Source organism: Phacochoerus africanus, chromosome 11, assembly GCF_016906955.1.
Source record: "Phacochoerus africanus isolate WHEZ1 chromosome 11, ROS_Pafr_v1, whole genome shotgun sequence".
Classification (NCBI taxonomy): Eukaryota; Metazoa; Chordata; class Mammalia; order Artiodactyla; family Suidae; genus Phacochoerus; species Phacochoerus africanus.
Window position 1 is genome coordinate 6,821,112 of NC_062554.1, and position 13,135 is coordinate 6,834,246.

At 38.7% G+C, this 13,135-nt stretch overlaps 1 protein-coding gene across 2 annotated transcripts in view; it reads right to left on the reverse strand.

Moving 5' to 3' along the window:
- FCHSD2 (FCH and double SH3 domains 2) overlaps positions 1 to 13,135 on the reverse strand; it is a 247,331-nt gene that overhangs the window by 64,784 nt on the left and 169,412 nt on the right. For both annotated transcript variants that reach the window (XM_047752651.1, XM_047752652.1), the window contains exon 9: positions 5,516 to 5,638. In XM_047752651.1, coding sequence (XP_047608607.1) covers positions 5,516 to 5,638 — 123 coding nt within the window. The remainder of the gene's footprint in view (positions 1 to 5,515; positions 5,639 to 13,135) is intronic.

Below are 13,135 nucleotides of genomic sequence, written 5' to 3' on the forward strand. Positions count from 1 at the left end.
ATATGGAGGTCCCCAAGCTAGGGGTCGAATTGGAACTATAGCTTCTGGCCTAGGCACAGCCACAGCAATGCCAGATCCGAGCTGTGTCTGTGACCAACACCGCAGCTCACGGCAATGTTGGATCCTTAACCCACTGAGCAAGGACAGGGATTGTCCTCATGGATCCTAGTCAGATTCGTTTCTGCTGAGCCATGATGGGAACTCCCCAAATGTACAAGTTTTTCAATCTTTTGGTTAAACTCATTTCTAGGTATTTCAAATGCTATTGCAATTAGAATTATTTTAATTTTCTTTCAGGTCATTCATTGATGGAGTATAGAAACACAACTGATTTTTTGTGTTTGATTTTGTACCTGCAACTTTTGCTAAATTCATTTACTAGCTCTAGTATTTCTGTGGATTCTACAGGCTTTTCTATGTATAATCCTGTAATGTACAAATACAGGTAATTTTACTTCTTTCCAATTTGGTGCCTTCTATTTGTATTTCTTGCCTAATTGCTCTGACCAGGACTTCCAGTACAATGGTGAATAGGAGTGGTGAAAGTGGACATCCTTGTCTTGTTCCTAGTTTTAGGTGGGAAACTCTTTCAGTCTTTCACTACTGAGTATGCTATGTGATGCAGGTTTCTAAAAAATGCCCTTTATCATGTTAAGAAAGTTCTCTTCTGTTTCAAATTTGCTGAGTATCTTTATCATCAAGACTGTTGAATTCTGTCAAATACTTTTCCTATGTTTTTTGAGATGATCATGTGGTTTTTCGTCATTTTGTAAGTTTACATTTTTGCTTAGTCTTCAAGGTATTGAGAATGACAATACTGGACAATTTAATTTCCAAGGAAATATGGAAATTGTTACTTCTGAATTGTTAATATAACTATGTTATTAGTTGGTAGGAATTTCCTTATGCAGACAGAAAGCAAGCACACATAAACAAATCCAAGGCCAGCAGCACTACCTTTAGAATTATTATGCTAGAGAAAATATCTATGACAACATCTGCTTCAGTTACATATACAAGCATTTCATAAAATATTAAGGAGAAAAGCAAGCTTCCAAAGTAATTAAAATTAAACAAAAGTTCCTATGTGCAGCTGTTTCCCTTTAGAGGATGAGAGACATAGCACCATCAAGTTTACAATGTGTCAGTATGGATTACCCCCAACATATCTTTGAGAACTTGTGCAGTTACAATTTAGATATCTACATGGAAAAAATGAACCCACTCCTGAAAGATGAACTAGTAATGATGTCGAATAAAAACCAAAAGAGTTTCAAGCTTCTTTCTGGCTTGAACTCTAGGTTGTTTTCAACAGTATAATAAGAGCAGAATAACAAGCTCTTTGTAACAGAAAAGCATATGGCATAAAACCACAGGTGAGAGCTCTTATGGTACTTGGAACAAAAGGGCACATCTCCTGGTTACATCATTCTTGCAAAAATTTTATTACTACCACTTTAAACATAAGGGCATCTCATTTATTCCTCATCCCTGGGTAGCTAGATACTCAAAGGAGTGAAAGTAGAAGAAAAGAAAAACTTATCTCTTCAATGTGTCTAAATCGGTTTATTCATTTTTAATTCTTTTTCTATGAAAATAACATAAGCTAAAGAGATAATAACTACTCAGCCACAAAAAAGTACAAAATAATGCCATTTGCAGCAACAAGGATGGAACTAGAGACTCTCATATTAAGTGAAGTAAGTCAGAAAGACAAAGTCAAATACCATACGATATCACTTATATCTGGAACCTAGTATATGGCACAAACGAACCTATTTATCGAAAAGAAGCAACTTACGGACTTGGAGAACAGACTCCTGGTTGCCGAGGGGGAGGGGGAGGGCGTGGGAGGCACTGGGAGTTTGGGGTTAGTAGACGCAAACTACTGCATTTGGAGGGGATCAGCAATGCGGTCCTGCTGTGTAGCACAGGGAACTCTATCTCGTCACTTGTGGTGGAACAGGAAGGGGATGATGTGAAAAAAAGAAAATATGCGTGTGTGACTGGGTCACTTTGCTGTACAGTAGAAACCGACAATACTGTAAATCAACTATAATGGAAAAATAAAAACCTTATAAAAAAGAGATAATAAAGACAGTAGCAGAGCATGGAAAATATTATACGTGAGTGTGTGTCCTCAAGGTAATAAGCCACTTAAACTTCCTGAGTCTGTTTTCTGCTCTATAAAATGAGCATGATAATACCAACCTCAGAGGATGTGCTAAAAACTCATAGAAAATTAAGTGCTCTATAAAACATTAGCAAAATTTTAATATTATATATTTACCTGTTTTAGAAACTGAAGGTAGTGAATCCAAACTTCACATTCTTAGAAAAAGAGATTTCAAAGAATTTTGTTTGAGGACAATTTCTCTCGTAAAAATAAAAACGAAAAATGTCACCCCACTACGTACTCCCCCCCATTGACTGAATGGAAACTGGAGAAACTCACGGGTTATTGAGGGGAGGAAATGTAGAAACAAACTAACAAACAAGTGTACGTATGTATGTGTACACATATATATGTATACACACACATACATATATCTGCAGTTAAAGTTGAAAGAGAAATTTTTTAGCCTCAAATAGATATATCTGAAAACAAGAAAGACTGAAAATACAGAACCTCATAGAAAAAAAAGCCTGAAAAAGAGTAAGAACATAAACTGTATTAAGGTAGAAAGGAATACTGTACATAAAAGCAGAAATTAAGGAAATAGAAAACAACATTGTGAGGTGGAAAAAAATAGCTCTTGAAAAAAGATTTATAATAAAATAGATTGCTAAGTCTGATCAAAATGAGAGGAAGCACAAACAATATTAGAAATCAAAACGGAAACAACTATAGCAGCAAATGAGTTTATATTCAAATTTATACCATCAAATTTGATAAATGAGATGGACAATTTGTCGAGGAAAGCGGAAGCTACCAAAATGTACTAAAAAAGAAACACAAAACTGAATGGGCCAATACATATAAACAATCTGATCACTTGTCAAAAATCAACCTCTCCATAAAAGGAACAAAACCAAGATGTTTTTATAGACTTTCCCCCCTGATGTTCTCTTATGGGAAATATCAAGTATACACACATTTAAAAAGAATTGTAGGAGTTCCTGTTGTGGCTCAGCAGTTAACGAACCCGACTAGAATCCATGAGGATGCAGGTTCGATCCCTGGCCTCACTCAGTGGGTTAAGGATCTGGTGTTGCCTTGAGCTGTAGTGTAGGCCAGCAGCTATAGCTCCAATTCGAACCCTAGCCTGGGAACCTCCATACGCCATGAGTATGGCCCTAAAAAGCAAAATAAATAAATAAATAAAAATGAAAAGAACTGTACAGGAGTTCCCACTGTGGCTCAGCTGTAGTGAAGCCTACTAGTATCCATGAGGACATGGGATCAATCTCTGGCCTTGCTCAGTGGGTTAAGGATCCGGCGTTGCCATGAGCTGTGGTGTAGGTCGCAAATGCAGCTCAGATCTGGCATGGCTGTGGCTGTGGCGTAGGCTGGCAGCTGTAGCTCCAATTCTACCCCTAGCCTGGGAACCTCCACATACCGCAGCGGTGTCCCTAAAAAGACAAAAATAAATAAGCAAATAAATACAATAAAAAGAATTGTACAGAAACACCCATATAACTATCACCCAGATTCTTAAAGTTTTTCTACATTTTCTTTCACATAACTATCCATCCATCCTCCTATTCTTCTTTCCATACATTAATCCTTTTATATCTTTTATGGGATCCTGGGGGGTAAAAATAAAAGAATATAAAAACATGACAGGATTTCAAAGCACTAGACTTGTGATCTTTGCATTTCCATATCAATTTAACATTTTAAAAGATTTTTTTGTCTTTTTAGGGCCGCACCTGTGGCATATAAAGGTTCCCAGGCTGCTAGGTCAAATCATAGCTGTAGCTGCTGGCCTACTCCACAGCCACAGCAACACCAGATCCTTAACCCACTGAGCGAGGCCAGGGATTGAACTCTACTGGTATCCTCAAGGATACCAGTAGAGTTCGTTAACCATTGAGCCATGACGGGAACTCCTTAAACGTTTTTCTTTTTCTTTTTCTTTTTCTTTTGTCTTTTGTCTTTGTTGTTGTTGTTGCTATTTCTTGGGCCGCTCCCGCGGCACATGGAGGTTCCCAGGCTAGGGGTTGAATCGGAGCTGCAGCCACCGGCCTACGCCACAGCCACAGCAACGTGGGATCCAAGCTGCGTCTGCAACCTACACCACAGCTCACGGCAACGCCGGATCATTAACCCACTGAGCAAGGGCAGGGACTGAACTCGCAACCTCATGGTTCCTAGTCGGATTCGTTAACCACTGCGCCACGACGGGAACTTCCTTAAACGTTTTTCTAAAGACAGCACTGGAGCTGTGGTACACTGAAAACAAGTGTGACCACAAAGGGAAGTTCAGGAAGAAGAGTCTATGTCCTTCTCTACCTGTCTTTGGACACTGTCTTATGAGACGGATACCCTGATTCCTTTCCAAACAATTTTCTAAGCTATTACTAGTTCCCGTTCCCCCTGACAAAAGAGAACTGAATTGGATCTCATAAAAAGGCAGTTATAAAATGAGTATTTAGATTTTTTTTCCTTTTTTTTTTTTTTGGCCACCCTGTGGCATATGGAGTTCCCAGGCCAGGGATCAGATTCGTGCCGCAGTTATGACCCAAGCTGCAGCTGCAGCTGCAGCAAAGCTGGTTCCTTTAACCCACTGTGTGGGGCCGGATAGCGAACCCATGTCCCAGCACCTCCAAAATGCCACCAATTCCACTGTGCCACAGCAGAAAACTCCCTCTAAAATGAATATATTTTAATAAATATATTCATTCCATCAGGAAACTGACTATGCACTTAATTTATTGGAAAAAAATAAGATTTACTAATAACAGGAACAATTCATCTTCCAAAGGGCAGTTTTTCTACTGTAAAAATTTAATCTGTGAGATCCTGGAGAAAATCAACTTCATTTATTTTCTATGTACACTGTGACATGCCAGCCAAGCGGATGGATCTCAATGGTTTTGAATGAAAAGATTACTATTAAAGAATGACAGCATACAGAAGGCAAAGTTAATTCTTTAAAACAAGATACAGCATTAATTTCTTTATCAATGATACAATTATAAAATTCTAATTTATAATTTCCCTTTCGTGCCACTTTATTTTTCTCACACTGACAAATGACCTTGTTGTTTTATGAATTGAGCGTGTTCAAAATTCATTTGAGTGTAAAATAAAATCCTTTAAACCATTCTTTTCAAGAGCAAAATATATGGCAATGGACTGATATCCTGAGCTAGCCTGTATTGTCACCTCCCTTTTCTATGCTCTTCAGGGAGAACAAAACACCCTTTAACTTTGTTGGAAGGAATACTGTTTCCAGGAAATTTGTCTTTAATGCATTCTTCTAATGTCACTGATAACTTCATTTTGTATGCAAACACATTTTAGATTCTAATATGGATAACATCACAGATTGCACTAAAGGTAACTTGCCTTGCTGGAGGTTTCTAATAAAAACTGGAATGTGTTCTGCACAGCTTGGCATGTCTCTAGCTCGGTCCGGCTGAAGGCTATTAAATAATCCTTGAGGTGGTCATACACATTTCCATCAAGAGCCTATAAAAGAGGAGTAAACAAAATAAAACAAATATGAGAAGGCTTAACACACAATGCTTACTGTCTAAAAGGTTAAGTTCGGCCTAAAATCTATTCATAAAAAATTAATGAAAGATTGGCGTTCTAGTGGGAAACTCCAGCGGAACGAATCCGACTAGTAACCATGAGGTTGTTGGTTCAATTCCTGGCTTCGCTCAGTGGGTTGGGGATCCGGCGTTGTCTTGAGCTGTGGTGTAGGTCACAGATGCGGCTCAGATCCCAAGTTGCTGTGGCCGTGGTGTAGGCTGGCAGCTGCAGCTCCAATCTGACCCCTAGCCTGGGAACCTCCATATGCCTCGGGTGCAGCCACCAAAAAGCAAAAAAAAAAAGTAACTCAGAAATCCTGTTTTGGGGAAGAAACACCAGTGTAATATCTACAAAGAGTTTCATTTTATTTGACTTTATTTCTTTTTAGGGCCACATTTGTAGCATGTGGAAGTTCAGCTAGAGGTTGGATCTGAGCTGCAGCCTAAGCCACAGTCATAGCAACACTGGATCTGAGCCTCATCTGCAACCTACGATGCTGGATTCTTAATGCACTGAGCAAGGCTGGGGATCGAACCTGCATTCTCATGGATACCAGTTGAGTTCTTAACCCGCTGAGCCACATGGGAACTCCTACAAAGAGTTTTAAACATTCTTATTTAAGCATTTAGAACAGGAATTTGTGAAATTGAAAAAAAAAAAAAAAAGAGGAAACCACTAAACATTTGAGAAATGATTAAATTAGGATATCCGGAGTAACTAATATACATAGCCACCAAAATAAAAACTGGAAACTGTGTAGACGGAAAAGTTATATTGAAGAATTTTAGGTAAAAAGTAGAATAAATTCACATATTATGTAACCAGGACAGACTAGCATCAACCACGGGAACAGAGTCATAATAATCATCATAACAACAGTAACGATACAGGTTCTGGGGTCCTGCCAACCAACAGAGGGCTTCTTAGAAATTGAGGCAAAATTCACACACCATAGATGTCACCATTTTAAGTTATTTTAAAATGTACAAATCAGTGGCTTTTAGTACACACACAGTGTTGTGCAACCATCACTGCTGTCTAATTCCAGGGCATCTGCATTGCCCCCGAAAGAAATCCCGCACCCATTAGGGGGTCGATCCCATTCTTATCTTTCTCCCAGCCCCTGGCAGCTACAAATCTGCTTTTGAACTCTACGAATCTGCCTATTCTGGACCTTTCATATAAATGGGATCATATGACATGTACCTTCTGTGCCTGCCCCTGTCATCTAGCATGTTTTCAAGCCCCACCACTGTGTTCGTACTTCATCTCATTTTATGGCTGAACAACATTCCATTGTGGATATGCCACATTTTATTTGCTCATTAGCTGGTGGACATCTGAGTTGTTTCCACTTTTTTGGCTATTACGGAGAGTGCTCTGTGAACATTTGTGCACAAATTTTTGTTTCCATACCTGTTTCCAGTTCTCCTGGGTACATATCTAGCAGTGGAATTGCTAGAGCCAATGGTAATTCTATGTTTAGCTATTTGAGAAACTGACAGTCTGTTTTCCACAGTGGCTGCACCATTTTACACCCTCACTACCCATGAAGGAAGTTTCCAATTTCTCCACACCTTCATCAACACTTACTATTTTCCTTTTAAAAAAAAAATTATTCAAGTTGTCCTAGTGGCATTTCATTGTGGTTTTGATTTGCATTTCTCTAATGACTAACGCTGTTAAGTGTCTTTTCATGTGTTTATTGTATTTGTATATTTTCTTTGAAGAAATGCCTTTTCAAGTCCTACATACATTTTTTAAATTTTAAATTTTTAAAATTTATTATATTTTTAAAATTATTTCCCCAATATATTTTTTTAAAACTGTACAGTATGGTGGCCCAGGTACACATACATGTATACATTCTTTTTTCTCACATTATCATGCTCCATCATAAGTGACTAGACATAGTTCCTAGTCTATGGAACTAGGATCTCACTGCCAATCCATTCCAAAGGCAAGAGTTTGCATCTATTAACCCCAAGCTCCCATTCCACCCCACTCCCTCCCCCTTGGCAACCACAAGTCTATCCTCCAAGTCCATGATTTTCTCTTCTGTGGAAAGGTTCATTTGTGCTATATGTTAGATTCCAGATATAAGTGAAATCATATGGTATTTGTCTTTGTCTTTCTGACTTACCTCGCTCAGTATGAGAGTCTCTAGTTCCATCCACACTGCTGCAAATGGCATTATTTTGTTCTTTTTTATGGCTGAGTAGTATTCCACTGTGTATATATACCACATCTTCCTAATCCAATCATCTGCCAATGGACATCTGGGTTGTTTCCATGTCTTGGTTATTGTGAATAGAGCTGCAATGAACATGCGGTTGCATGTGTCTTTTTTAAGCAAAGTTTTGTCTGGATATATGCCCAAGAGTGGGATTGCTGGGTCATATGGTAGTTCTACTACATACACTTTTAAGTTGGGTTGTTTGTCTTTTGGTTGTTGAGTTTTAAGCGTTCCTCCTATATTTGGATACTATTTATATATTTGGGTACTTATTAAAAACACACACATATTCTTTTTCTCACATTATCCTCCATCATGTTGCATCACAAGTGACTAGCTATAGTTCCCAGTGCTATACAGCAGGATCTCATTGCTTATCCATTCCAAATGCAATAGTCTGCGTCTATTAACCCCAAATTCCCAGTCCATCCCGCCCTTCCCCTCCCCCTTGGCAACCACAAGTCTGCTCTTCAAGTCCATGATTTTCTTTTCTGTGGCAAGGTTCATTTGTGCAATATATTAGATGCCAGATGTAAGTGGTATCATATGGCATTTGTCTTTGTCTTTCTGACTTACTTCACTTAGTATGAGAGTCTCTGGTTCCATCCATGTTGCTGCAAATGGCATTATTTTGTTCTTTTTTATGGCTGAGTAGTATTCCATTATACATATATACCACATTTACTTAATTCATTCCTCTGTCAATGGACATTTAGGTTGTTTCCATCTTGGCTATTGTGAACAGTGCTGCAATGAACATAGGGGTACATGTATCTTTTTCAAGGAAAGTTTTGTCCCGATACATGCCCAAGAGTGGGATTGTTGGGTGATATGGTAGATCTATATTTAGTTTTCTGAGGTACCTCCATACTCTTTTCCATAGTGGTTGTACCAATTTACATTCCCAGCAACAGTGCAGGATGGTTCCCTTTTCTCCACATCCTCTCCAGCATTTGTTATTTGTGGACTTGTTACTGATGGCCATTCTGTCTAGTGTGAGATGGTAGCTCATTGCAGTTTTGATTTGCATTTCTCTGATAATTAGTGATGTTGAGCATTTTTTCCTGTGCCTGTTGGCCATCTGTATACTTTCTGTGGCCTTCTATTCAGGTCTTTTGCCCATTTTTCAATTGGGTTGTTAGTTTTTTTGTTGTTGAATTGTATAAGTTGTTTGTATATTTTAGAGATTAAGCCCTTGTCAGCTGCATCATTTGAAACTATTTTTTCCCGTTCCGTTGTTTTTACTTATTTGTTATGGTTTCCTTTGCTGTGAAAAAAAGCTTGTCAGTTTGATTAGGTCCCATTGGTTTAGTTTTGCTTGTTGCCTTGGGAAACTGACCTAAGAGAACATTTGTATGGCTGATGTCAGAGAACGTTTTGCCCATGTTCTCTTCTAGAAGTTTGATGGTGTCTTGTCTTACATTTAAGTCTTTAAGCCATTTTGAGTTTATTTTTCTGCATGGTGTGAGGGTGTGATCCAGTTTCACTGATTTACATGCGGCTGTCCAGTTTTCCCAGCACCATGTGCTGAAAAGACTTCTTCCCATTTTATACTCTTACCTCCTTTGTCAAAGATTAATTGACTGTTGGTCTCTGGGTTTATTTCTGGGTTCTATATTCTGTTCTATTGGTTTGCATATCTGTTTTGATACCAGTACCACACTGCCTTGATTACTGTACCTTTATAATATTGTCTAAAGTCTGGGAGAGTTATGCTTCCTGCTTGGTTTTTGTTCCTCAGGATTGCTTTGGTAATTCTGAGTCTTTTATGGTTCTATATAAATTTTTGGATTGTTCATTCTAGTTCTGTGAAAAATGTCATGGGTAATTTGAAAGCAACCGCACTGCATCTGTAGATTGCTTTGGGTAATATGGCCATCTTTAAGATATTAATTCTTCCAAACCAGGAGCATGGAATATCTTTCCATTTCTTTGAATCTTCTTTAATTTCCTTGATTAATGTTTTATAGTTCTCAGCATATAAGTCTTTCATCTCCTTGGTCAGGTTTCTTCCCAGGTATTTAATTTTTTGGGGTGCAATTTCAAAAGGTATTGTGTTTTTATATTCCTTTTCTAATATTTCATTGTTAGTATACAGAAATGCGACTGATTTCTGAATGTTAATCTTATATCCTGCTACTCTGCTGAATTTGTTGATCAGTTCAAATAGCTTTTGTGTGGAGTGCTTAGGGTTTTCTATATCTAGAATCATGTCATCTGCATACAGTGACAATTTTACCTCTTCTCTTCCAATTTGAATACCTTTTATTTCTTTTGTCTGATTGCTGTGGCTAGGACTTTAATACTGTGCTGAATACAAGTGGTGAGAGTGGGCATCCTTGTTTTGTCCCAGACTTTAGCAGGAAGGCTTTTAGCTTTTCTCCATTGAGTATTATATTTGCTGTGGGTTTGTCGTAAATGGCTTTTATTATGTTATGTTCCCTCTATACCCATTTTGATAAGAGTTTCTTTTTATCATGAATGGATGTTGGACTTTTGTCAAATGCTTTTTCTGCATCTATTGAGATGATCATGTGGTTTTTGACTTTTCTTTTGTTAATGTGATGTATGACGTTGACTGATTTGCATATGTTGAACCATCCTTGTGAACCTGGGATGAATCCCACTTGGTCATGGTGTATGATCTTTTTGATATGTTGTTGGATTCGGTTGGCTGAAATTGAATTGAGAATTTTTGCATCTATATTCATCAAAGATATTGGTCTATTGTTTTCTTTTTTGGTAGTATCCTTGTCTGCTTTAGGTATTAGGGTGATGGTAGCTTCATAGAATGTCTTTGGGAGTGTTCCTTCTTCTTTAACCATTTGGAAAAGTTTAAGGAGGATGGGTATAAGTTCTTTGTATGTTCCATAGAATTTGCCTGTGAAGTCATCTCGTCCTGGACTTTTGTTTGTAGGGAGTGTTTTTATTACATATTCAATTTCATTTCTAGTGATCAGTTTGTTTGACTGATCTATTTCTTCTTGATTCACTTTTGGTGGGCTGTATGTCTCTAGAATGTTGTCCATTTCTTCTAGGTTGTCAAATTTGTTGGCATGTAATTGTTCAGAGTATTCTCTTATGGTTTTTTTTTTTTTATTTCTGCAGTATCTGTTGAGATTTCCCCTTTTTCATTTATTTTATTTGTTTTTTCTCTCCTTATCTTGGTGAGTCTGGCCAGAGCTTTGTCAATTTTGTTTACCCTTTCAAAGAACCAGCTCTTGGTTTTATTGTTTTTTTCCTATTGTTTTTTGAATCTCTATTTTATTGACTTCCTCTCTGATCTTTTATGATTTCCTTCCTTCTGCTGACTTTAAGGCTTTTTGTTGTTGTTGTTGTTGTTGTTGTTTTTGTCTTTTTGCTATTTCTTTGGGCCGCTCCGGAGGCATATGGAGGTTCCCAGGCTAGGGGTCGAATCGGAGCTGTAGCCCCCGGCCTATGCCAGAGCCACAGCAGTGCAGGATCCAAGCTGCGTCTGCAACCTACACCACAGCTCACGGCAACGCTGAGCAGGGGCAGAGACTGAACCCGCAACCTCATGGTTCCTAGTCGGATTCGTTAACCACTGTGCCACGACGGGAACTCCAGGTTTTTTTTTGTTGTTGTTCTTCTTCTTCTTTTTCTAATTCTTTTAGGTGGTAGGTTAAGTTGTTGATTTCAGATTTTTCTTTTTTGAGGAAGGCCTGTATTGCTATGAACTTCCCTCTAAGAACTGCTTTTATGGCATCCCATACTTTTTTTTGTCTTTTTAGGGCCGCACCTACAGCATATGGAGGTTCCCAGGCTAGAGGTTGATTCAGAGCTACAGCTGCCCCCTACGCCATAGCCACAGCAAGGCCAGATCCGAGCCATGTCTACAACCTACACCACAGCTCAGGGTGATGCCAGATCCTTATCCCACTGAGCGAGGCCAGGGGTCAAACCCTGTCCTCATGGATGTTAGTATGGCTTGTTAACCACTGAGCCACAGCGGGAACTCCGACATCCCATAGATTTTGAATGGCTGTGTTTCATTATCAATTGTCTCGAGGTATTTTTTAATTTCCCTCTTGAGTTCCTTGTTGACCCACTGGTTTTTTAGTAGCATGTTGTTTAGTCTCTATGTAGTCAGTTTTTTCTCATTTCTTTTCCTGCAGTTGATTTCTACTTTCATGCCTTGTGGCCAGAGAAAACACTTGAAATAATTTCTATCCTCTTACATTTGTTGAGGTGAGTTTTGTGCCCCAGTATCTGATCAATCCTTGAGAATCTTCCATGTGCACTTGAAAAAAATATATATTCAGATTTCTTTGGTTGTAATGTCCTGAAAATGTCGATTAAGTCTAACTTTTCTATTGTGTCATTTAGGATCTCTGTTGCCGTACTGATTTTCTGTCTAGAGGATCTGTCCATTGATGTAAGTGGGGTGTTAAAGTCTCCTACTATTATTGTATTCCCATCAATTTCACGTTTAATGGAGTTCCCGTTGTGGAGCAATGGTTAACGAATCCGACTAGGAACCATGAAGTTGTGGGTTCGGTCCCTGGCCTTGCTCAGTGGGTTAAGGATCCGGCTGAGCTGTGGTGTAGGTTGCAGATGCAGCTCAGATCCCGTATTGCTGTGGCTCTGGAGTAGGCCAGCAGCTACAGCTCCAATTAGACCCCTAGCCTGGGAAGCTCCGTATTCCGGGGGAGCGGACCTAGAAATGGCAAAAAGACAAAAAAAAATTTTTTTTCACGTTTTATGTCTGTTAGGTATGTGTTGTATGTATCTGGATGCTCCTAAACTTTTACTATAAAATAGACTTTAAAAAAATCCCACAAATTCTGTCCTCAAAGCATTGAGTAATAAATCTTCACGTTCTATAGTTTTTTTACCACTAGATGGCACCCTCAAGCACTGCGAATATAGGCAGTGCAAGTTCAGCTCCATGAGGTTATGTAACATCCTCAGAGACACTGCCAGGGTCAAGTCTGAATAAAAATTCCTTCCTTAGCACATGCTTTTCATGAACTGTTAAAAAAAAAAGAATATATAACTACTTGGTAGATGAGATTTTTGCCTTAGAAATGCTCTTGGTAGATGGCCATAACCCTGCGTTTGTAGGAAATCCCTGCAGCTTTTTGCATCACAAGCTTGCAACCTGAGAGTTTCTAAGTCAGTAGGTTGGGGGTGGGGCAGGAGAATTTGCATTTTCTAATAACTTGCTGCTGGTC